This window comes from Blennius ocellaris (assembly GCF_963422515.1).
Source record: "Blennius ocellaris genome assembly, chromosome: 17".
NCBI lineage: Eukaryota > Metazoa > Chordata > Actinopteri > Blenniiformes > Blenniidae > Blennius > Blennius ocellaris.
In genome coordinates, this window is record NC_137666.1 from 23,755,582 (window position 1) to 23,779,034 (window position 23,453).

At 43.4% G+C, this 23,453-nt stretch overlaps 1 protein-coding gene across 1 annotated transcript; it reads left to right on the plus strand.

Moving 5' to 3' along the window:
* Positions 1-226: 226 nt before the first annotated feature.
* Positions 227-22,029, plus strand: rrh (retinal pigment epithelium-derived rhodopsin homolog; the record flags this gene model as incomplete). Its single annotated transcript, XM_080513208.1, has 7 exons — positions 227-338; positions 3,548-3,738; positions 4,042-4,141; positions 5,073-5,226; positions 14,965-15,133; positions 15,369-15,547; positions 21,924-22,029. 7 exons carry the CDS (start codon positions 227-229, stop codon positions 22,027-22,029), a joined length of 1,011 nt encoding a protein of 336 aa, XP_080369334.1.
* Between the last annotated feature and the right edge of the window lie 1,424 nt (positions 22,030-23,453).

Below are 23,453 nucleotides of genomic sequence, written 5' to 3' on the forward strand. Positions count from 1 at the left end.
GAGCGCCTCCACGTGAGAGCTAATCCTCTCTTGTGAAGTGTTGCTGCTGTGCTTTAAAGCCCCATGACCTCCATTCCTCCACAATAAAGCCCTGCAGACCGCCGCCACGCAGCCCCGTTCCACCGTTTAGTTGTTTTTCTACTTGGTTCACTTCCCCAGGATCTGCATATCGTCCAAGACTTGAAGTATTACTTTCATATTTTTTCCCCCCCTAATAACTCCGACAATGGGGACGGACCCTGGAGTCAACGTTTCAGATGAGTTGACGCCTTACGGAGGAAAGAGTGCCTTCACCCAACTGGAGCACAATGTAGTGGCTGGATATCTTATCACTGCAGGTAGTAACTACTACAGCTGACACATACGACTGCGGCTCTATACTTGATGCTATTATCCTCTTTCTACTTTAATTTTAAGTGTTGAGTCAAAAGCAAACAAATTAAAGCTTAAAACTAACGTGAATCTGCTGGTAATACACATACATGATGGTACAACAGACACTTTGCCAGGTTGTTTACCGCTATAGTAAAAAAGATCAATGTGGCTTTAAATTGTTCTTTGTGGACTCTGCAAGGACAGAGACAATTATTGAGTTTCTCCAGGTAATTAAAAAAAAAAAAAAGCCAAAACAAACATGATAATTATTTACGTGACATTTTATTTTTCGGGAGAAATGATGTTTAAATGTATTCTTGTGTGTGTTTCCCACTCAAAAAGAAACAAAGCTGGTATCGAGCATGTCTTGATTCGAAATAGATTCAAGCACAAGTTTTTCCGTTAGAGCTACAAAACCTCCTTCATAAATCCTCATTCTTTGCTTCAAATCCCGCAGCAGAGCACAGCCGCTAACAAATAGCAGACGGCAGCTCAATAATCACCTTCCACAAACACCGACTTCTGCACCTGTTGATTTACTGATTGAAGACGGAGTTTCAGAGTTCGTACCGACAATTACGTCCACGACTGTCACTCAAATCTGAAGATAAAGTTGGTCAAAAATCAGCCTGGAGAGAAATGTGACTGTTGTGTGACTCTTTATTCACATGATTGATAAATTCTCAACCCCTGACTGCTCACTGAGCCACGTGTGGGCTAATCTGGCTGCTAGCAATGTTAGCATTCAGCTAATGGTAGCTACAGTAGATTTAAGTGTTATAAATATACACAGCCGACATTATCGATCGATGTCATGAAATGGAAATGTGATGTAATTGTGTGAATGGAAGCTGTGGTGATGACGCTTTTACTGAGACTCACCAGTAGAACATGCGTATGGCTCCGTGTGGCGACTGGTCAGACGTCATGACGTCGTAACGAAAGGCTCATTCAGCCAAATGTTCAATTCAGTCCACGTTGACGTGAGAAGAGCTGCAAACCACTCTCACTACATTCACCTACATTATTTTAACAGTTTTTTCTTCTCCGTTTAAAACATCCGTTTCTTTGAGAGAAACAGTTTGATTAAAATTCTATTTAGTTGAACGTTTTTGACTATAATGCCACTCTCAACATGGCTGTCTCATGGCGCTTTGCACTCAAATGAAATACGGACGGAACAAATTTAATCAGGAGTCAAAGACGACAAAGGAACATTTCTAATATAAAACACATTTTATACTCAATTGGTTAAAACCTCCAAAAGATCACACAACTCTCTAATATGAAAACATTTGATTGCCCTGAAGTTAGTACCTCCTAAAACAACTGTAAAATACTGCAAATGTATATTTTTACAGCTTGTATAAGTTTAGTGTTTCAGAATTGACCAACTTGATAATGTGATGCTGATATGTTAGTTAATGTTCTATTTTAAATGTTGAATGTTTTTCAAATACAGAAACTGCAAAAATATGTCAAATACTCATTGATAAATCCAACAGTAATTTAAAAACGATATAAATGAAAAACTGCAAAATATTTCTTGAACAGGTATGTAAGGAAATATCACAGATTAATTTTTTTTTAAATTTATACTTACTTTTTATTTCCAAAAGAACACAAAGAAGGTACATCACAGCAGACATGTCAATCTCATCACTACAATATCATCAATATTATTATTGTACAATATACAATATAGATCAAAATGCCAACTTTGATTAATATAAAAAAAAGTGAACACTTGTTTGAATATGGAATTTGTTTCCCCAAGGTAGGGTTTCATTTTTAAATGTGAAGCTTTCAAAAAGTAATGATGCATCAAAGTCAGTTTTTGGATTATTTGAAATATCTGAGCCTGATCAGCTTCCAAAGTTTGTTAGCTGGAAAATAATTCAACTTAAATGTTTTAGTTTGGTGTAAGAAATCTGCAAGAAATCTTCTCAACAAACTGCCACCTAAAGGGTTAAAATCATGATAATTATTAGACAAATTAGATAATCTGTTAAAAACACGCAAATCCTCTTTACAGCAGCCTTTGAACATGAATATGTCAAACATCTGTACTTTGATGTCTGAGAGCGTGTGATGTGTGTGTGATGTGTGTGTGACGTGTGTGTGACGTGTGTGTGATGTGTGTGTGATGTGTGTGTGATGTGTGTGTGCTGTGTGTGTGTGATGTGTGTGTGTGACTTGTGTGTGACGTGTGTGTGACGCGACCACAATACACAATCTAAAATAAGTTCTGATGATTATACGGTCTTTCCTTCTTTTGATTCTTTTGTAACTGTAAGAATTCACTATTCTGAAATATACATATTAAAGTTAATCAGATATTGTTATATTTGCAAAAAAAACTAAACACACACACACACACAAAAAAAACCTCAGTCACCTGTATCTGGATATCGTATTTTTATTCGGGATTAAAACAATTTGTCATCATCTGGAACATTTTTGGAGTTTACGTGTCTAAAGTATCACTTCACATAAATTGGACACCTTTATTGTGAAAGGTGTTGCGTCATGTGACCTCCACAGATGCTTCAATTAATTCTGACCAAGGGCGGTTTTCAATGTCATTTTTGACAATCTGGTGTTTTTAGATCAGCCTCTGTCAGTTTTCAGATTTATACTTTAAAAATAAATAAATAAATAAATAAATAAATCACATGGCGGGCCGGATTAGAGCCTCTGGCGGGCCGGTTCTGGCCCCCGGGCCGCATGTTTGACACCCCTGGTCTACAGGAATTGATGGTAAGATGGAGGACATGTTGCCATAGGTGGTGAGCAAGCTTTGCTTTTCCTTTGGTTTCAACCACCAAAGTTCTACTTGTTTCACAGACATTTCATTGATCTCACTGGGATTTCTTGCTCTGCTTTTATTGTTTGTTTAAAAATAGCTTTGACACGGTGGACTATGTTAGTGAACATGATAATTGAAATATGACAGTGTAGCTGAGGACAAGATGGTCAGAGGAGGGGAGGGCTAGGGTTAGGGTTAGGGTTAGGGTTAGGGTTAGGGTTAGGGTTAGGGTTAACTGAAAGCACAGTGTACGTTCAGATGGAGATGCTGATGGTTGCTGATCGTCTGTACGCCTCCCCTCCATTCAGGAGGATTAAAGAATGAACCCTTTAACGTCACACTAACATCTTATGGATCCTGAAGGTGTCATCAGTTTGACCAGCAACATCGTGGTCCTGCTCATGTTCGTGAAGTTTAAGGAGCTTCGAACCGCCACCAACTTCATCATCATCAACCTGGCCTTCACCGACATCGGCGTGGCCGGGATCGGTTATCCCATGTCGGCTGCTTCGGACATTCATGGCAGCTGGAAGTTTGGCTACACCGGCTGTCAGGTGAGACCCAGAAGATCCAGTATTGCTATCCGCTGATCAAGGGAGCAGAAAAAGGCACTGCAAGACATGATTCTAGATCGTTGAGATCCCCCAACATTGTTTGTTACCTTCCCCTTCTTTTGAATTCAGCTCCGTGGAATTTTCTCTTTCCCAATCCGAAATATCTGCTTTTTTCTGGTGAGCCACTCAGTTCCTGCTCTCCGCACACAGCCCGGTGTTCCATGGAGGTCAATGTGACTGATGAACATACATGAACAATCCCAGGATGCTTCACTGTGGCTTTGCCTCTGTCTCTGTCTCCAGATCTACGCTGCTCTCAACATCTTCTTCGGCATGGCCAGTATTGGCCTTCTGACCGTGGTGGCCATCGACCGCTACCTGACCATCTGCAGACCAGACATCGGTATCATTCACACATCTCCTGTTCTTCATGCATGCATATACAGATTCATTTTAAACATTGTGAACTTATGAATGTGTGACTCGTGTGTCAGCTGCCCCTTGAATTAGTGTCCAGAGACGCTCTCCTGGCAAGACATGTCACATATGTGCATATATGAAACCTATAAGCAGTTTATATGCACATATTTGCTGCATATATGCACATTTATGACAATATAGATGCTGCATATATGCACATTTATGCGTATATATGCCAGATATAGGCAAAATTGAGGCGCATATATGTGAATATACAGGCCATATAGGTCTCCTGTACTGCTTCTTTATTTCCACACACACACACATATATATATATATATATATATAAATTATATATAAAACACATTTTTTTTTTGGTCTCGTTTGAGTTTAGAGTCGTTTTTTTTTCTTTTTGAATCAAGTTTGGTATCTTTGACAGGAAATTGGACATACAACTGTTCGGAATCATGGAGTTACTGTTTGTGGACGACACCATCAAAAGTCTTTTGAAGGACTATATATATATATATATATATATATATATATATATATATATATATATATATATATATATATATATATATATATATATATATATATATCCCATATCTCACTTTGGCAACTGTCATATCAAGGCAATCACTAAGAACTAACTAAAAAACAATTATGCAAGAAGAACATATATGTACATATATGCACACATATATACGTGCATATATGTACCTATATAGGTACCTGTATACATGTATATGTGTACACATATATGTACATATAATATAGGAAAATGGCCAATTTTATATATGTCACATATATTAAAGGCCTATATTAAAATATATATGTTTATATAGGTTCTCTCCATGGCAATTGGACCAATGTTGGACTGAGAGCCTCAGTTGATGGTTTTTTCTCCGCAGGGCAGAAAATGACGGGTCAGTCCTACAACCTCCTCATTCTGGCATCGTGGCTGAACGCAGTGTTCTGGTCCTCCATGCCGGTCGTGGGCTGGGCCGGGTACGCTCCAGACCCCACAGGAGCCACCTGCACCATTAACTGGAGACAGAATGACGCGTGAGTCTTCACAAACTACCACGAGTTTCATCCTGACTGCTCTTCTCAGCATTATTCATGAATAAGGGACAGACGTTGAAGGTCTGTTACAGGTTGTGAACACGTTTAAAAAGCTTTGAAACATTCTAACGAGGATCTAAAGGATTGTCAGTGGTTTATATAATGAGTCTGCACTCAGGTGACGGATCAGAGGGCGAACAATACCTTCACATTCAGTAAACACAAACTGAGTTTTGACAACAATAAGAATATCCTGCCTGCAGGTTTTCTTCTCCTTCATCACAGAGCCGGTGGAAACCCACATGTAAACAACCTATATAAACACATATGTTTTAATATAGGTTTTTAATATATGTGACATATATAAAATTGGCCGTTTTCCTATATTATATGTACATATATGTGTACACATATATGTGCATACACGTACCTATATAGGTACATAAATGCACATATATATCTGTGCATATATGCACTAATATGTTCTTCTTGCATAATTGTTTCGTTAGTTCTTAGTTATTGCCTTGATAATGTATGACAGTTGCCAAAGTGAGATATGGGCTATATATATATATATATATATATATATATATATATATATATATATATATATATATATATATATATATATATGTGGAAATATAGAAGCAGTACAGGAGACCTATATGGCCTGTATATTCACATATATGCACCTCAATTTTGCCTATATGTGGCATATAGACGCATATATGTGGATCTATGCAGCATATATAGTGTCATATATATGTGCATATAAACGGCTTATAGGTTTCATATATGAGCATATATGACAATATATGACTCATATAGGTTCTTTCCATGTGGAAACAGAAGCTTACAGGTGGACATCTGTAGCGAAACAAAGAAATGAATTTGAAGTTGGTTTAAAAGAAAATGAGTTTTTCAGTCATCTTGACAAATGCAAAAAGAACAGAACTGGTCAGACTACATGATGAAAGGTTCCTTGTGGCTCTCAGTGGAGCTTCTGTTCACCACGGGGCTTCACAAAGCTTCATCATCTCACAGGATGTTTCAGATTGTTGGCTCAAGGTCGAGGAGCACTTTTCCTCTACCAGTAGTGTTTCTACCCGATGGAGATTTACTGTCCAGTGACGCTCAATAAATCAGTTGAGAGATCAGGTTTTTACATCCGCAAAGGCTACGGACGTTACAAAAGAACTATAAAACACAAGAGCTGCCAGTCTGAACCGTAGATACTAGAATCTTTGACTGGAAGATTAACAATACAGTTAGGTGGTCTCATACACTTCCCAATTTGTAATAATAATAATTTTCCAGTCGATTTGACAGGAAAACAGACTCAGGAACTGTTTAAACTAAAAGAAGATCAAGACTTGCCTTTGCCTGGGTATTCTGTACATTCAGTAACTGTTTATAACTTATAACTTACAAACATTCAGTGATTGTTCATCATAACTTTCATTGTTACAGTACCTCATTTGCCATGAATTACTTTTTAATGTGTTCAGAATGCCTGACAACAGACCTTCATGTTTCCCAGCAGTGATTTATCAAAACTTACAACATGTTTAGTGTTTTTAGTGTTTTCGAGTTCTCATTGTTTCTTGAAGTTGAGCTCAATTGACCATATTACTCATATTGTATTTGCACAGAAACTGAGGAAGCCTTTGCAGTTATTAGTTATTGTTATAATCACATATCCCTTCACTCTGAGCCTGTACAGGCTGAATTCTGAACTTAAGCTAGGTTTACACTATGTTGCCACGTTTTCCCAAAACCGTCGTGCGCCGTGGCCTTCATACCTCTGCATTTATTTATGGTGGCACAGCTTGTAGAAGGTGTTCTGTCATTAATCGTTCAGACTTGAATGAAACTCCTCTTTCGAGCCCGACTTCTTCCTCGATGTCTTCCATGTTGTGGCGGACCGGAGGAGATGCAACACGTCAGGTCCACAAACCGTCACACGGCAGGAGAAGCTGCAACTGAAAGGGATGAAACTGCTGCCATGCTTGCCCACATGGAAAGAACCTATATCAACATATATATGTTTTAATATAAGTTTTGATATAGGTTTTTAATATATGCGACATATATAAAATTGGCCGTTTTCCTATATAATATGTACATAAATGCACATATATGTACACATATACGTGCATACAGGCACCTATATAGGTACATATATGCTCGTATATATGTGTGCATATATGCACCTGTATGTTCTTCTTGTATAATTGTTTTTTAGTTAGTTCTTAGTTATTGCCTTGATAATGTATGACAGCTGCCAAAGTGAGATATGGGCTATATATATATGTGGAAATAAAGAAGCAGTACAGGAGACCTATATGGCCTGTATATTCACATATATGCAGCTCAATTTTTCCTATATGTGGCATATATACGCATATATGTGCATATAAACTGCTTGTAGGTTTCATATATGCACATATATCCTCGTATAGGTTCTTTCCACGTGGGTGCCATGAGAACCGTGACAAAGTGTGGTGTGGCATGATAAAACCGTGACATAGCCATGAAAGAATCATGATAGAAGGCGCACTAAAAGGTCCTTTCCCGTTGAGCTTCCCGTCCCACTATGGACCACCTCCAAGTTCTATTATGGCCAATTACGTTCTGCCACGTTTTGCTACGGACTACTGAGTTTCTCATCTGAAGCGGAACCGCCGTGGCAAACTTTTTGACACTTTAAAAATCTGGCACGGCGCCCACAGCCATCGTGACCTGTTACGTTTGCCCATCCCGTCCCCCTGCATTGTCTCATGTCCATCCCGTTGTGTCCACGGTGACCTGAAACGTGGTTGCCGTGGCAGCCGGGAACATAGTTTAAACTTAGCTTAAAATGAGTTCGCTGGTCCCCCGCTGGTTCCTGTGGTTGGAGTGTCACCTGCCACAGGCTACCTTGTAGTGAGAATACGTCTTCTGGGCGGCACGGCTCTGTTCGTAGAGTGGTCGTTTCCCAAACCAAAGGTTGCAGGTTCAATTCCCATCTCTGCCAACCCACAACGTCGAAATGTCCTTTGGCGAGACATGGAACCAGGAACTGCCTGTGTGAATGCCAGAGAGAGTGAGTGGCTGCTGGTGGTTGGAGCCACCGATGGGGCAGATTGGCAGCCTCATTGCTCAAGGGCAGCTGTGGCTGCAAATGTAGTTTACCACCATCGAGGATGGAGTGAATGAATAATGTAAACTATCTTTGAGTGTCCTGGACGGCATTCTATAAAACCCGCCACCACTGTTCATCTTCATTTGTCATGATACACGGTCGGGACACGTGAATTCTGACTGGAGAATCTGCTTGAGCATCACATTGCAGGGGGTTCATGCAAATCCTCCCCCTGTAGAGATTTCTTACCTCATAAGGATCACTTGGAAACATTTATGTTGTGGTTGGCTATCGATAATGATTAATAATTATCAAAGATAGTTATTAATAATGTTATTGAAATTTAATCTGATGTGTATCAGAACCTCGGAGCACCACCTGTCTTAACAGGAAATGATAGCCAGTTCAGTTCTATCAGTCTCATAAGATATACTAAACAGTTCATCAGGAATTTTAATTAATAGTCAAATTAGTAACAATTACCAGAATTAACAGTAAAGCTTGAAGGATTTTGGAGTTCTTGACACAGAAGAGTCGACATTTCATTCTCCTTTCTGTTTATTAATAACACAGCAAGTATGATTCCAAACATTATATTTATTTACAATGAAAACAAATAAACACAGATTCTATCTACCTATATACAGCTTGGTGTGTGTGTGTGTGTGTGTGTGTGTGTGTGTGTGTGTGTGTGTGTGCACGTGTGGAGAGAGAGAGAGAAAGATTTTTTTATTTACAGCAGTTTGTCAGAGGACAGTGTTACATTGTGTTTCAGATCAGATGCTTCTATTTTCCTTGCTAAAACAAACATGTTAAAAAAATGTGCAAACTGCAATTCATCATTTTTCATACAGCACAGAATATTCTTAAACACTCTTTAAAAGCATTCAAATCATTGTTTTGTTTAAAAAAAAAAAGGTATTAAAGCCAGAGTCTGGATTTGATGTTGACTCGCGACACTTCTATGACATCCTGCTCTTCTTTGTTCTCCACCTTGTTCCTCCTGCTGACATAAATCACCATCTTGGCTTCAGCTGAGAGCAAGTTTGGGAGCTGCCATTTGGCTTTTCCACTCTTTTATTTTGCCCGCTCCCATGATAAAATTCCTCTCAGTAAAAAAAACATTAAAAAGACTAAAGACCATTGTTAAAAGGGTGAAGAAACCTGCGAGTCTCTTGCACTTTGTAAAAACATAATAGTCTCTTTCTGTGTACAAAATGGGCAAATGTTTAAAACAGCAGTGTTAATAACAGAGATAAAAGCATTTGAGACGATGGCACCGTTTAAAATCCTCCACTGAAGGTCTCCAGTTCGTTTCTTCAAGGAGGGTTTGTAGAAGATCCTCCACTGTGGACCAGGTCCGCCCTGACCCGGCCTTTGTGACCACACAGTGGGGGGTCTGTTGCTCAGTCCACCCTTGTGGATGCTCTTCACACAGTTCCAATATAAATTCCGATATGTGTAGGATTGTGAGTTAACAAGTTAGTAAAGCAAAGATTAGCATGCAGACCCTGTGTCTGTGGCAGAGCTAACGTTGGTTTACAGGTTGATCACTGCTCCTAATATCATTATCTATAGAACTCAATCACTGTAACAGAATCAACACATCTTCATAAAGTTAAACAGTTCTATCATAGCATCAGGTTTAACTAATCTCAGGTAAAGCCCAGTTGTTCCCACTTCCTTGAAGGAGTTCAGTTGTTGTCCTGCTGGAGGGAAGCTGGTGTCTTCTCCTGTAGTTAGCACCTCCTGCTAACTGTGGTTGCTGGTTCTGCAGGCTGAGGAGAAGAAGATGAAGTTGATGTTTCAGGAGTCCTTCTTTGCAGCTCCTGGTTGTTCCTTTTGTTCAGACTGAGGAGCTGGTCGCTCAGGTCTGTGATGGTTTTCCTGCTGGTTGAGGAAAACACAAAGAAGTTCTGTGAGGCGTCGTTTCCCTGGTCCGTCCTGGAGGAACTGGTTGGTTTCCCTGGTTGATCGGAGATCAGACGTTGGGTGCTGGTCTCTGGATCAGGGGAAGGTCTGACCCTCATGGTTGGGTCAAGAGAGGAATTGAAAAATTGAAGCCTTTGCAGACCTCTGGTGTTAGCTGTATGCTAACGCTGGGTGAGCTTTCCTCAACCAGCAGGAAAACCATCACAGACCTGAGCGACCAGCTCCTCAGTCTGGACAAAAGGAACAACCAGGAGCTGCAAAGAAGGACTCCTGAAACATCTACTTCATCTTCACCTCCTCAGCCTGCAGAACCAGCAACCACAGTTAGCAGGAGGTGCTAACTACAGGAGAAGACACCAGCTTCCCTCCAGCAGGACAACAACTGAACTCCTTCAAGGAAGTGGGAACAACAACTGGGCTTTACCTGAGATTAGTTAAACCTGATGCTATGATAGAACTGTTTAACTTTATGAAGATGTGTTGGTTCTGTTACAGTGATTGAGTTCTATAGATAATGATATTAGATTTTATTACAGTGATTGAGTTCTATAGATAATGATATTAGGAGCAGTTATCAACTTGTAAACCAACGTTAGCTCTGCCACAGACACAGGGTCTGCATGCTAATCTTTGCTTTACTAACTTGTTAACTCACAATCCTACACATATCGGAATTTATATTGGAACTGTGTGAAGAGCATCCACAAGGGTGGACTGAGCAACAGACCCCCCACTGTGTGGTCACAAAGGCCGGGTCAGGGCGGACCTGGTCCACAGTGGAGGATCTTCTACAAACCCTCCTTGAAGAAACGAACTGGAGACTTTCAGTGGAGGATTTTAAAAGGTGCCATTGTCTCAAATGCTTTTATCTCTGTTATTAACACTGCTGTTTTAAACATTTGCCCATTTTGTACACAGAAAGAGACTATTTATTATGTTTTTACAAAGTGCAAGAGACTCGTAGGTTTCTTCACCCTTTTAAGAATGGTCTTTAGTCTTTTTAGTGTTGTTTTTAGAGGAATTTTATCATGGGAGCGGGCAAAATAAAAGAGTGGAAAAGCCAAATGGCAGCTCCTAAACTTGCTCTCAGCTGAAGCCAAGATGGTGATTTATGTCAGCAGGAGGAACAAGGTGGAGAACCGAGAAGAGCAGGATGTCATAGAAGTGTCGCGAGTCAACATCAAATCCAGACTCTGGCTTTAATACCTTTTTATTTTAAACAAAACAATGATTTGAATGCTTTTAAAGAGTGTTTTAAGAATATTCTGTGCTGTATGAAAAATGGTGAATTGCAATTTGCACATTTTTTTAACATGATTGTTTTAGCAAGGAAAAAAGAAGCATCTGATCTGAAACACAATGTAACACTGTCCTCTGACAAACTGCTGTTAATAAAAAAGTGTTTAAAAAAAAATCTCTCTCTCTCTCTCGCTCGCTCTTTCTCTCTCTCCACGCACACACACACACACACACACACACACACACACACACACACACACACACACACACACACACACACACACACACACACACACACACACAGACCAAGCTGTATATAGGTTGTTAGAATCTGTGTTTATTTGTTTTCATTGTAAATAAATATTATTTTTGGAATCATACTTGTTGTGTTATTAATAAGCACAAAGGTGAATGAAATGTCGACCTCTTCTGTGTCAAGAACTCCAAAATCCTTCAATCTTTACTGTTAATTCTGGTAATTGTAATTAATTTAACTATTAATTCAAATTCCTGATGAACTGTTTAGTATATCTTATGAGACTGATAGAACTGAACTGGCTATCATTTCCTGTTAAGACAGGTGGAGCTCCGAGGTTCTGATACACATCAGATTAAATGTTCAATAACATAATAAATAACTATTTTCGATGATCATTAAACATTATCGATAGCCAAACACAATATACATGGTAATCCGTGGGTGGACTGCACAACATAAATGGTACCTAGCGATCCTTATGGGGTAAGAAATCCCTACAGAATAGAAGGCCTTTTATTGTCATTGTTCTCAGCACATCAAAATTAAAAATAGCAGCTCTTGTGGAAAAAAATAGTGCAAAACAGTAGAAGGTACGAAGATACTTTAAAAAGAAAACAGAAATAAATTGAATAATGCAGACATAAAATAGAAGAAAAACCTATACAGTCCCCAGGGTGTATTTACAGGACAGGGGAGATAAAACAGCAGTTCAGGGTTTGTTGGTATTTGAGGTGTTCAGGGCAACAGCTCTTGGGTATAAACTGTTTTTTAGTCTGCTTGTTTTTGTCTTTATTGCCCTGAAACGTCGACCTGATGGCAGAAGTTGAAAGAGGTGATGACCGGGGAGTGAGGAGTCCCGAAGTCTGTTATGGACTCCACTGAGGCAGCGGGTGTTCTGAATGTCTTCCAGGGATGGGAGAGGGCAGCCAATCAGTTTCTGGGCGGGGGTGATGACCCTCTGGAGCCTCTTCCTGTCTGCGATGGTGCAGCTGGTGAACCACAGCGGCTCATCACCAACTCCACCCAGCAGCAGTAGAAGCACAAGAGCTCTGGTTTTAGGTTGTTCTTCCTGAGGATCCTCAGGAAGTAGAGTCTCTGTTGTGCCTTCTTCAGGATTGCTGTGGAGTTTACAGTCCAGGTTTGGTCCTCGCTGATGTGGATGCCCTGGAACTCAAAGTCTGACACCATCTCCACCCCTTCCCCATTCATGGTAATTGGCTGAATGTCCAGTTTACACCTCCTGAAGTGGATCAGTTCCTTCGACTTGGAGGTGTTCAGGATGAGGTTGTTGGTGCACCAGCCTGACAGACTCTCCACCTCCACCCTGTAAGCAGCCTAATCTCCTCCTGAGATGAGCCCCTCCACCGTGGTGTCATCTGCCAACGTCATGATGGTGTTGCTTGGGTGGGTGGGGGTGCAGTCGTAGGTATAGATGGTGCAGAGTAGGGGGGCTGAGCACACAGCCCGGTGGGGAAGCAGTGCTGGTGCTCAGTACAGAGGACAGGTGGTGTCCTACTCTCACCCTCTGGGAGCGGTCTGTCAGGAAGTCCACAATCCAGGTGCAGATGTTGCGGGACAGACCAGGTCCCCCAGTTTGCTGACCAGTCTGCTCGGGATGATGGTGTTGAAAAGCTGAAGTCCAGGAAGAGCAGCCTCGCGTAGCTCACCCCCTGTTCCAGGTGGGTCACTGTGGTATGCGGAGCGGCGGTGAGGGCGTCCTCTGTGAACCGGCTGGCTCTGGAGGCCAATTGGTGGGGGTCAAGTGGGGGTGGCAGGCATGATATGATGTGATTCCTGAACAGTTTCTTGAAGCAACTTCATGGTGATGGGGGGGGGTGAGTGGCACTGGCTGGTCGTCATTGAGGCTGCTGATACTGTTCTTTTTGTGGGTTTTTTTTATAAAAAAAAAACATTTATAAATACAATACGCACATTCCTAGGTGCTTTTACAGCGAAAATAGAAAAGCCCAACATGAACAAGCAGGTTTATTTGCAACTATGGAAAGGAAAAACTCCCCCAACAGGGAGAAACCTTTTGTCGGGATTTCTTACCTCATAAGGATCACTATTTATGTTGTGGTTGGCTATCAATAATGATTAATAATTATCAAAGATAGTTATTAATTATGTTATTAAAATGTAATCTGATCTGTATCAGAACCTCGGAGCTCCACCTGTCTAAACAGGAAATGATAGCCAATTCAGTTCTATCAGTCTCATAAGATATACTAAACAGTTCATCAGGAATTTGAATTAATAGTTAAATTAATTACAATTACCAGAATTAACAGTAAAGGTTCTCAGGCTCCTGAGAGCTTCACCCAATCAGTGACTGGCTGAATGCCTGGGGTAAGCGTCTTGTGAGCAGAAAGGGGGGTAGGAAGGTCCTGCAGAAGCCCCCCCCCCCCCCCCCCCCCCCGCCCCCCCCCCCCCCCGCCCCCCTCCCCACTGTGTGCAAAAGACAATCACATTCCTGGGTCAGAATTCATATGTCATGACTGTGTATCATGACATGAAAATTGTCTTTCCCCAGAAATGAACAAACTTTCTGTGGTCCTGTGAGATCCCAACACTTTGCAGAAACCAGACTCACAGGTGGCGGCATTCTGAGGACCGGTTGGGATGAAAGGATAGAGGAGAGGAGAGGAAAGACAGAGCAATAGACTTGGTGGGGAGATACGTGTATATTAGTATAGTATATATATGGAGAGACTGAGTAAAACCAAGTGAGGCACAAGGGGGAAACAAATGACTCTACACAAACTAATGATGGAGAAACAATCTAAACTCAAAGAAAACCCCTCTGCCATGGCAAGAGATGGTCCGGCTGATTGCTTGGGCATCGGCATAAGAGTTTCTGGTCTGTTGCCCCGCATTTGCCACAGCAGGACGACTCCTCCCATCAGCATGGTAACTCAAAAGAGAAAAACATAATTACACAACAGAAATGTGGCAACAATAGTCTTTTAGTGTAAAAACGTGTGCACTTCATTTAAACAGTGTAAGACTAGAAAAATGAATTAGAAATAAAGGTGAATAAATCAAATGTGTGGTGTGGGTATGAAATGTTTGGGGTGTGGCTTTCTGCAAAACAAGGACGTGAGGTGATGTGAGTGAATGCGTCGCCTTCAGCATTCACTGTGTGGACTTGTCCGTCACAGAGTGTTTCCTCTTCTGTCCACAGCTCCTTCATTTCCTACACCATGGCGGTAATTGCTATGAACTTCATCGTTCCTCTGTCTGTCATGTTTTACTGCTACTACAACGTGTCGGTCACCGTCAAGAGGTACAAAGCCAGCAACTGTCTGGACAACGTCAACGTGGAATGGTCGGATCAGATGGACGTTACCAAGGTGAAGCCACACAAGTCTTCTCTCAGTTAGTCAGTGACCGTAGGACCAGGTTTAACATGTAGGACTCACATGACACTTTGATGAGAGCTGTCAGATGGAGGTTTTCTAATTGACTAACTCCACACAAGAGTTACTTTACGTTACATTTCCTTCTGTTTATACCAGAGTTATGATAACACGCAGCTGTGGAGCCACATGTGGTTTCTTGTGTCTGATGTTGTCACGTTGCACGCAGATGTCCATTGTGATGATCGTCATGTTCCTGGTTGCCTGGTCGCCATACTCCACGGTGTGTCTCTGGGCTTCATTCGGGGACCCTCAGACCATCCCGGCCCCCATGGCGATCATTGCTCCTCTGTTTGCCAAGTCGTCCACTTTTTACAACCCCTGCATTTATGTGATCGCCAACAAAAAGTGAGTGGTCTCATTTTGATAGTTTATTAACAGGTTTTGTGCATGTAACTGATTTGAAATCATTTTATTTGTACAATCAAGGATCTGGGATTGAGCGGTTTTACTTTCGAGGCGTTGTATGGATAAAAATAGCATCGCTTTTATTGAAATGATGCTATAAATAACACATACTGGTGTTTTCTCAAAGAACCAACAGGTCACCTTGCAATTAGCAAACATTTGACCACATTTCAGTGATTTAAACTGCACAGTCTGGAAATAAACTATGTGAGAGAATCCAAGTTTGTTCCACATAATCCGAGTACAAAGTACAGTACATGATTGTGTTCAGCCTCCTAATCAGGGTTGGGAAGGTTACTTGAAAACTGTAATCTGTTACAATTACAAGTTACCTGTCAAAAAATGGAATAAGTAACTTACTCTAAGTACTAAAATAAAAAAGTAATGTACCAAAGTACTTTTAGTTACTTTTAAATCTAAAAGTACTTTACCAGCAAACATAAAAAATAACAACAAGAAAGAATAGAATGTGTCGTCTGCTCAGTGTGTTGACAAATCTTATACACAAATTGCAATTAACATAACACGTTTTGAACTATCAAAACTCAGTAACCAATCAGGTGGTTTTTTTTTTAAACAATCAAAACCATAATACAGCTTTCAATTATTCAATTATTCAAAACAATTTCTATTCAAGAAAATGTGCTCTTTTTCAAATCTCTCTCTCTCTCTCTCATAGTTTCCTCGTTGGTTGTTATGTTGTTGGTATTTTTTTTCCAGACTAAATATAAATGTTTGCTTTGTGAGGCTGAATCTGGCAGCATAAATCACTGATTGATAATAACTGAACAACCCGCTGGACCCTGAGTCAATGATCAGACTTAGAAAAAAAGTGGAGCCCCAATTAATACCTAAAACATGAGATCCTCTAAACCAGGGTCGTTAACCTTTTGTCACGGCTGGGCGCCGGCGTGTGGAGTGTCCTGAACCCAGAAGCAGACCTCAAGCAGGAAGTTGTTTGCAAACATCTATATTTTATTGAGGGAACAGGGAAAGGGGAGCTGGAACGGTGACGGGACCCGGGGAACTCCGGGGTGCCTCTTGGAACCGGGACGGGACCCGGGGGGAATCTCAGGGGGGCCTCTTGGAACCGGGACGGGACCCGGGGGGAATTTCTGGGAACGGAACCGGGACGGGACCCGGACGGGGAACTTCTGGGAACGGAACCGGGACGGGACCCGGACGGGGAACTTCTGGGAACGGAACCCGGACGGGGAACTTCTTGGGACGGAACCGGGACGGGACCCGGACGGGGAACTTCTGGGAACGGAACCCGGACGGGGAACTTCTTGGTACGGAACCGGGACGGGACCCGGACGGGGAACTTCTTGGGACGGAACCGGGCGTCGGAACAGGAACGAGAACCACCCCGGGGAGGACACTCACCCCCCCGGGGAGGACAACACCGACTCACCTCCACACGGAGTGAAGACTAGCAATCCTCTGGCCCCGGACCCTCCTCCCTGCAGGGCTTAAGACTGCTTGACAATCAATTAGCTGATTGCCTGCAGGAGTGCCAGAGAGGATCCGGTGCTGGAGCGAGGTGTGTGACACCTTTAACACTCAAAGTTCCCTCTGAACACAGCACACTGGGAACAAAATAACAGGGACGCACATACCGTCCTCTGGCACTATAATAGTGTTATAACGGTGAATATATGCGGGAGAACTAGGTTTTTACAACCATGAGTGTGAGTGGTGTGTCTTTCAGAGTCATTTCGTTGTTGTGTAATTCACTATTATTTAGCCTTAAGTGATTAATTGCCACTCTCTGTGGCTGTGAGCGTCGGTGAACGGACAACTCGTCCATAGCTATTTTTTCAGCATTATTAATGTGAAAGATTTGGGAGGATTATTAAGTATATTTGACACATTTGGGAGGATTATTAAGTATATTTGACACAAAACCACAAGATATTAAGTATACTGGACACAAACACATAAGAGAATAAGAGAGAAATGTGGGAAAATGTTCATTCCTGTCTGAGAAAAGTGTATAAAGTATGTGGTGAGGGGTTTTACAGCCTTAAAACATATATAATACTTGTAAAAAAAACCAGTTAACTACTTTGTGGATTTCGCTTTTTGCGGGTTATTTTTAGAATATAATCCCCGCGATAAACGAGAGACCACTGTAGTCGTATTGGCAGGGTGCTGACAGGTTAGCGAGCTAATAAAACCAGTTGACAGAGTTCACATGTGTATCAGTAAAAGTGAGCGGGTTTTTCTCCAACCTGTAGATGTTTCTTCAGGTGAGACGTCGAGTCCCTGGACATTCACAGCACTTTCACAGCTGGGAGGCATAATTTGCATTGTACTGAGAGGTTAAGAGCTTTTCCGACTTCAAAGCAAAGTGATGTTGGGGTTTCTAGCCAGAAAATGCATTTCTTTCACCAGGAGCAGCCGTGACGAGATCAGCTGGCTGCACAATCCATGGCAACGCGTCAGTGCCAGCCAGGTTACAGCACTGTGTTGTCAACTTAAAGCGTCGGAAAGTGTCGCAATGGCAGTGGACGGCGCATGTGTCAGCTGCATTTCTAGTTTACATCTGATTTTCTATTGTAATCCCACTCAGTAATCCCAGTTTTTATCTAATATACCTGTCACGAGATTACACATTTTTTATTTACTGTAAGGATTACAGTTAAAACATTTTTGTATCCTAATTACGTAATGCCGTTACATGTAGTCCATTACTCCCCAACCCTGCTCCTAATCATATGGGTCTGCCTTAACATCGCTCAGTGTGACTGGAGGACCAGGAAACTCATTTATAAATGTTGCTTATGGGGCCTGAAAGACAGTGAAAGACACAATTTCCCACGCAAAAGTGGTGATTTATTAAACAAACAAAAACAAACTGAGGAGAATGTCCGCACTGGTATGGCACCTTTGGTCCTTGTGCACATTTTGGAGATGAGCCAAACTGGTGGCACAGATGGTGAGGTGGTGAATTTAAGCCAGTTTCAACTCATACACTTAATGTCATCAAATATCAAACTTATTGATCCACTTAATCATAAACAGTGTTATAGATGTGTTTCTTTAGCGAGCCATGAGGCCAACTACTGAATTTGCAGGACAATGTTGTGATTGTTTTAGGATTTTCTTACCATGTAAGGATCATCAGAAACATTGGGTTTTGTCACTTTGGCTGCCGATAGCTTAATATGATTATGTTAAATAGGACTATGTTATTGAAAATGTAATCTGATCTGTATCAGACACCTCGGGGGCAACACCTCTTAAATAGGAAATGATAGTATGAGGGTCCACACCTCGCTCCAGCACCGGATCCTCCTCACTGACACTCCTGCAGGTAATTTACTAATTGATTGCTCCCACCTCTTAAGCCCTGAAGTGAGGCGGGTCCGGTGCCATAAGGTTGAATTCTCACCCAAGTCACCAGCTTTACTCATGCGCTCCACGGCTCCAAGCGCCGAGCGTCTCCGGCTAACCTCCTCTCAGCGCAGCGCTCTGTCCTGCTGCGGTGCTCATGCACTCCATGCCTCCTCGCTCTGAGCGTCCTCGGCGCCCCTCCTCTCAGCACAGCGCTTCCCCATGCTGCAGTCCTGGCGTGCTTCATGGCTCTCCACTCCGAGCGTCCTCGGCCAACCATCTCTCAGTGCAGCGTTCCTCCCTGTTGCGGTCCTCTCATCCGTGCGCTCTGCACTCCGGAGTCTCCAATCCTCGTCTCCCAGGTCTTGCAATTCAAATAAACTTTTGTTAATTGCACCTGGTCTGCCTCCTGCTCTGCTTCTGGGTTCAGAACACTGCACACCAGCTCCCAGCCGTAACAGAATCTTCTGGCCCAAACATGAACCCAGCAGACCTCAACCCGGCGGTGGAAGCCCTCTCCTCCCAGGCGGTGTTACCTAGTCGGCATGATCGCCTGCTGCAGGAGCTCGCTGCTTCCATCCAGGACATTCACCAGCGTTTATTCAGCAGTCTTCCACCACCACACCCGACACTTCCGCGTCAGATTCTGGTGCCGCCCACCCCTCCGGAGGCCTGGGAAACTCTTACCCCAGCAAGGAGCCCTTCATTCCCCCACCAGAACTATACACCAAGGAACTGGGCTCCTGTGATCAGCTCCTGCTAAAGTGTTGCCTCGTCTTCGACCTCCAGCCCTCCAAGTATCCCTCGGATCGGATCAAGATCGTCTACACCACCAACCGTCTGCGAGGGAAGGCGGCTCGGTGGGTGACGGCGCTCTGGAACCATGACTCCCCTGTAATTCGGACCTGGGCCCACTTTACTGGGGAGCTGAAGAAGTCATTCGATCAACCAGTAAAAGGAGGGGAGGCGTTGTGGCGGTTTCTCGCACCCTCCCAGGGCACCATGTCAGCGGCTGACTACTCAGTTGAATTCCGGATCCTGGCACAGGAATGTGGGTGGCAGGACGAGTCTCTCCAGGGAATCTATGCTCAGGGTCTCTCGGAGAGACTCAAGGACCAACTGGCTACCCGGGACGAACCCTCCTCCCTCGACGAGCTCATTTCCCTCTCCATCCACATGGACAACCGGCTGCAGGAGAGGCAGCGAGGGCGCACCGACCGCCGATCCGTCCCGTCGAACTCTCCTCTTCCCAGCTGCCTCCCAGGTCCTCGACCTTCCCGTAGGATCCCGGAGCTTCCTATGAGTCAGCAGATGAGCCAATGCAGCTGGGGCGGGCCCATATGGAGCCCCGAGAATGACGCCGGCGCATCCTGAACCAGCTGGGTCTCAACTGTAGCAAAGCCGGACATCTTCGAGACTCCTGTCCAAGCCAACCAAAATGCTCCCGCCAGCTTCCACTGGGATCAACACTCTGCGACCCTTCCAGCACTGGTGGACTCTGGAGCCGACGACAAGTTCGTGGACGCCGGATGGCCGCCCAGCTCGGTCTGCTGCTGGAGCTCCTGTTTTCTCAGTGTCAACGCCCTGGATGGTCGGCTGATTTCTCGGGTTACCCACCATATGACAGCTGTCACCCTGGTCATCTCCGGGAACCACTGAGAAACTCTCCATCTGGTGGTCGTCCCTTCTCCGGTCATGCCCTTCATCCTCGGTTACCCTTGGCTGCACCAGTGTAATCCACACCTCAACTGGAGGAACTCCTCGATCCGGTGGAGCCTTCAATGTCACTCCCAGTGCCTCCAGTCCGCCGTTCTCCGGCTCCAGCTCCTCCTGATCTAGCTGCGGTTCCTTCGGAGAATCATGAGCTGGGGCCAGTCTCCAGCAAGGACCTCGCTTGGACTCTCCCTCCTCACCAGCCCTATGACTGTTCCATTGACCTGCTTCTGGGGGCCCCACTGCCGGCGGCACACCTCTACAACATTTTGCGTCCCGAGAAGGAGATGTAAATTCAAGAGGCCTTAGCTGCTGGCCTCATTCGCTCGGCCACGGTTCAAGCCATCGTGGAATGGCCCGTACCCACAACCCGGAAGGAACTGTTGAGATTCCTGGGGTTCGCCAACTTTTACCGTCGGTTCATCAGAAATTACATTAGGGTAACCTGTCCCCTAAGTCAACTGACCTCCACCAAAGTTACGTTTCGGTGGTCCGAGGAAGCAGCTGCAGTGTTCGCCGGCTGAAACCCTTGTCACCAGCGCCCCGGTTCTACTACATCCCAACCCCTCTCAGCAGTTCGTGGTGGAAGTAGATGCCTCCCACACCAGGGTTGGAGCCGTGCTCTTCCAATGGCATCTGGGCTCCCACAAGCTCCACCCCTGCGCTTAATTCTCCCGCAGGTTCTCTCCGGCCGAGAGAAACTATGACGTGGGGAACCGGGAACTGCTGGCAGTGGTGTGGGCTCTGCAAGAATGGAGACACTGGTTGGAGGGTGCTACAGTCCCATTCATCATTTGGACGGACCATACGATGCACCTGGAATACCTTTGGCCCGCAGGCTCAACTCCCGTCAGGCGCGCTGGTCCCTCTTCCTGAGTCGGTTCAACTACACCCTGTCCTTCCGACCTGGATCCCCGAACATCAAACCCGACGCCCTGTCTCAGCTCGGCTCCTCCCTTTCCTCCTCCGAGTTACTGGACCTCATCATCCCATCATCCTGCATCCTGGGTGCCGCCGACTGGGACATTGATGTGTATATATATATATATATATATATATATATATGGGTTTATGTGGTCTGGATACATTGGCAGTGGCTGTCACTGCAGGCTGCTCTTCACTTTCAGTTTTCTGACTCTCGAAAGTTATCAAACAACATAACATCAAACACTGACGCAGGTTTTAGCAGCTGTGGGTCTAAGCTGCTTTGATGTGATGAAAATCATCATGTAGTTCTGATAATTGATAACTGCTTTTCTTGCAGGTTCAGAAGAGCCATCATCGGTATGATTCGATGTCAGACCAGGCAGAGAATCACCATCAACACTCAGGTGCCAATGACCACGTCTCAGCAGCCTCTGACTCAGTGACACGGTGATGCTACGGGAATGTACATGGCAGTGAACTCAAACACGATATATGATGATATCAAATCAGCACTATCCTAACACTGCATAATTTTGTTCTTGCAACTTCTTCTCTTTTGAATGATTAAAATGCTCTGTTGGGTTTTTGCATAAATTCCACTTGCTGCCATGTCATGTAGTCTTTGTTTATGGTTCTGTAATAAACCAACAAAAATTATTCCAGGTATTCCATTTTTAAACTGATTCTGTGTTTTCAAATTGAAATGTAGCTCCTGCCTGAGACAATGTCTTCACATTGTAGAAACACTCCTGACGGTTGGTTTACCTTAAGGAAGTCTAAAACCTGCAGATGTGGAGCCTCGTGGCTCTACAGCCCCTCTACACATTTTTTTTAACGTTATTGTTTATTTGTATTTCACAGGAAACAATCTCATCTTTGTACTGCCAATGTGAGAGCTGTGTGTGTATACCGTGTGTGTGTCTGCATTCTGCATTGGTCAAATGTTCATGTATGGAGATGTCTGATCCTCTGTTTCCTCCCTGGTTTTACAATCATACTGTATTTATGTTTGCTTTTAGCCAGCAGTTTCAAACTGCTACTGCATGTATAAAATTGACAAGAACAAGACCAGAGGACAGCCTGCTGTCTATAATAGCTTTTATAAACTGTCATTTATAATGGCAGGATGAGTTACGCTTTTCTGGGAAAGGTGTCTTTAAAAAGATGAGGAGGGGGAACCTGAAGGATTAATATGAGCAACCATATCCTCTAAAAGTCACTGGGTTAAACTTGTCAGACACAAGTGAAGAAGGGACAGAACCAGAAGAACCAGAGGCCGGAGCTGGGATCAGGGCTCAAGTGGCAACAACCCTGACAATAAATAAAGTGCAGGAAGTTCTCACATATTTCAGGGGATGATTCCAGGCAGACAGACTGAGTTATTATGAACCATGAACCAAATGTGGGTCATTACTGTTTCAGACAATACTGTTTGCTTGGTATGCACTTTTATAGTATATGATAGTCTTCTGATATTTACGCCAGCACTCCAAAATTTGAACTGAAACTTGCGCTCAGCTCTGCGATACTCCCGTCTGACTGCCCGGGTTCTTTTATTGAACAAGGGCTCAAGGTTTGGCTTCAGTCTGTCTCAGATTTAATGGAGCCAGAGAGTCCAGTATCATGAGGCAGGATGAGTGACACCATGAACTGAACTTCTCTGTGCCAGGTTATTCAAAGGAGATGCAGAGCTGGTCAAAAGCAGCAGAGAAAGGTTAGGCGGTCAAAGAGTCAAATGTCTGACAGCACCTAGCAAGAGCACCGTGGTTAACTGAATCACAGGACAACCCAACACCAAATAACACGGGCAGATGATCAGACAGCACATTATCACATATTTCCAGGTTAAACGCAGACAAACCATGGC